The sequence below is a fragment of the Mya arenaria genome, chromosome 12 (genome assembly GCF_026914265.1).
Source record: "Mya arenaria isolate MELC-2E11 chromosome 12, ASM2691426v1".
In the NCBI taxonomy this organism is placed as follows: Eukaryota; Metazoa; Mollusca; class Bivalvia; order Myida; family Myidae; genus Mya; species Mya arenaria.
The window spans coordinates 29,822,046-29,823,579 of NC_069133.1; the positions used below are offsets into that span (position 1 = coordinate 29,822,046).

The window sequence follows — 1,534 nt, forward strand, 5'->3', positions numbered from 1 at the left end:
ACCACAACATCAATTCCCTCTAGATGGAATACCACAGCATCAACCCCCTCTACATGGAATACCACAACATCAATCCCCTGTCGATGGAATACCACAACATCAATACCCTCTACACGGAATACCACAACATCAACCCTCTCTAGAAAGAATATCACAACATCAACCCTCTATCGATGGAATATCACAACATCAACCCTCTCTAGATAGAATATCACAACATCAACCCTCACTCGATGGAATACCACAACATCAATCCCCTCTAGATGGAATACCACAACATCAATCCCCTCTACATGGAATACCACAACATCAATCCCCTGTCGATGGAATACCACAACATCAATAACCTCTACAATAGAATACCACAACATCACTCCCCTCTCCACGTAATACCACAACATCAATTCCCTCTAGATGGAATACCACAGCATCAACCCCCTCTACATGGAATACCACAACATCAATCCCCTGTCGATGGAATACCACAACATCACTCCCCTCTACACGGAATACCACAACATCAGCCCTCTCTAGAAAGAATATCACAACATCAACCCTCTATCGATGGAATATCACAACATCAACCCTCTCTAGATAGAATATCACAACATCAATCCTCTCTCGATGGAACTTCACAACATCAACACCCTCTAGATGGAATACCACAACATCAATCCCCTCTATATGAAATACCACAACATCAACCCTCTCTCGATGGAACTTCACAACATCAACCCCCTCTAGATGGAACTTCACAACATCAACCCCCTCTAGATGGAACTACACAACATCAACCCCCTCTAGATGGAACTTCACAACATCAATCCCCTGTCGATGGTATACCACAACATCAACCCCCTCTAGATGGAATACCACAACATCAACCTCTTCTCGATGGAATGCCACAACATCAACCCCCTCTCGATGGAATGCCACAAATCAACCCCTCTAGATGGAATGTCACAACATCAACCCCCTCTAGATGGAACGTCACAACATCAACCCCTCTAGATGGAATGCCACAACATCAACCCCCTCTCGATTGAATGCCACAACATCAACCCCGTCTCGATGGAATGTCACAACATCAACCCCCTCTCGATGGAATGTCACAACATCAACCCCTCTCGATGGAATACCACAACATCAACCCCCTCTCGATGAAATACCACAACATGCGACAGTCTTATTGTTGAATTATTTCCTTATAAGAGTTTGGCGGATAATAGTCTTAGTTTTGAGTGACTTGACTTCCAATTTTAAAGACACTCGCAACATTCTCATTGTTAAATGATTTGATTATTCTAATTTGAAGGACACTCAGAACAGGCTCAGTGTTTAATGGTTAGACGGACAATTGTAACAGTCTCAGTTTAAATGGTTTGTTTATTCCAATGTGATGAACAATTGCGACAGTCTCAGTGTTTAAGGGTTTGATTATGCCAATGTGACGGACAGTTGCGACAGTCTCAGTGTTTAAGGGTTTGATTATGCCAATGTGACGGACAGTTGCGACAGTCTCAGTGTTTAAGGG

General features: G+C 43.2%; 1 protein-coding gene across 1 annotated transcript; it reads left to right on the top strand.

The window, feature by feature from the left end:
• The first annotated feature begins 263 nt into the window (after positions 1-263).
• Positions 264-1,046, top strand: LOC128210595 (uncharacterized). Its single transcript, XM_052914946.1, has one exon. The coding sequence runs from the start codon at positions 264-266 to the stop codon at positions 1,044-1,046; it is 783 nt and encodes a 260-aa protein (XP_052770906.1).
• The last annotated feature ends 488 nt before the right edge of the window (positions 1,047-1,534 follow it).

Bases quoted from the DNA above. Each gene is read 5' to 3' on its own strand.
- LOC128210595 (XM_052914946.1), top strand. From the start codon at position 264: ATGGAATACCACAACATCAATCCCCTCTACATGGAATACCACAACATC.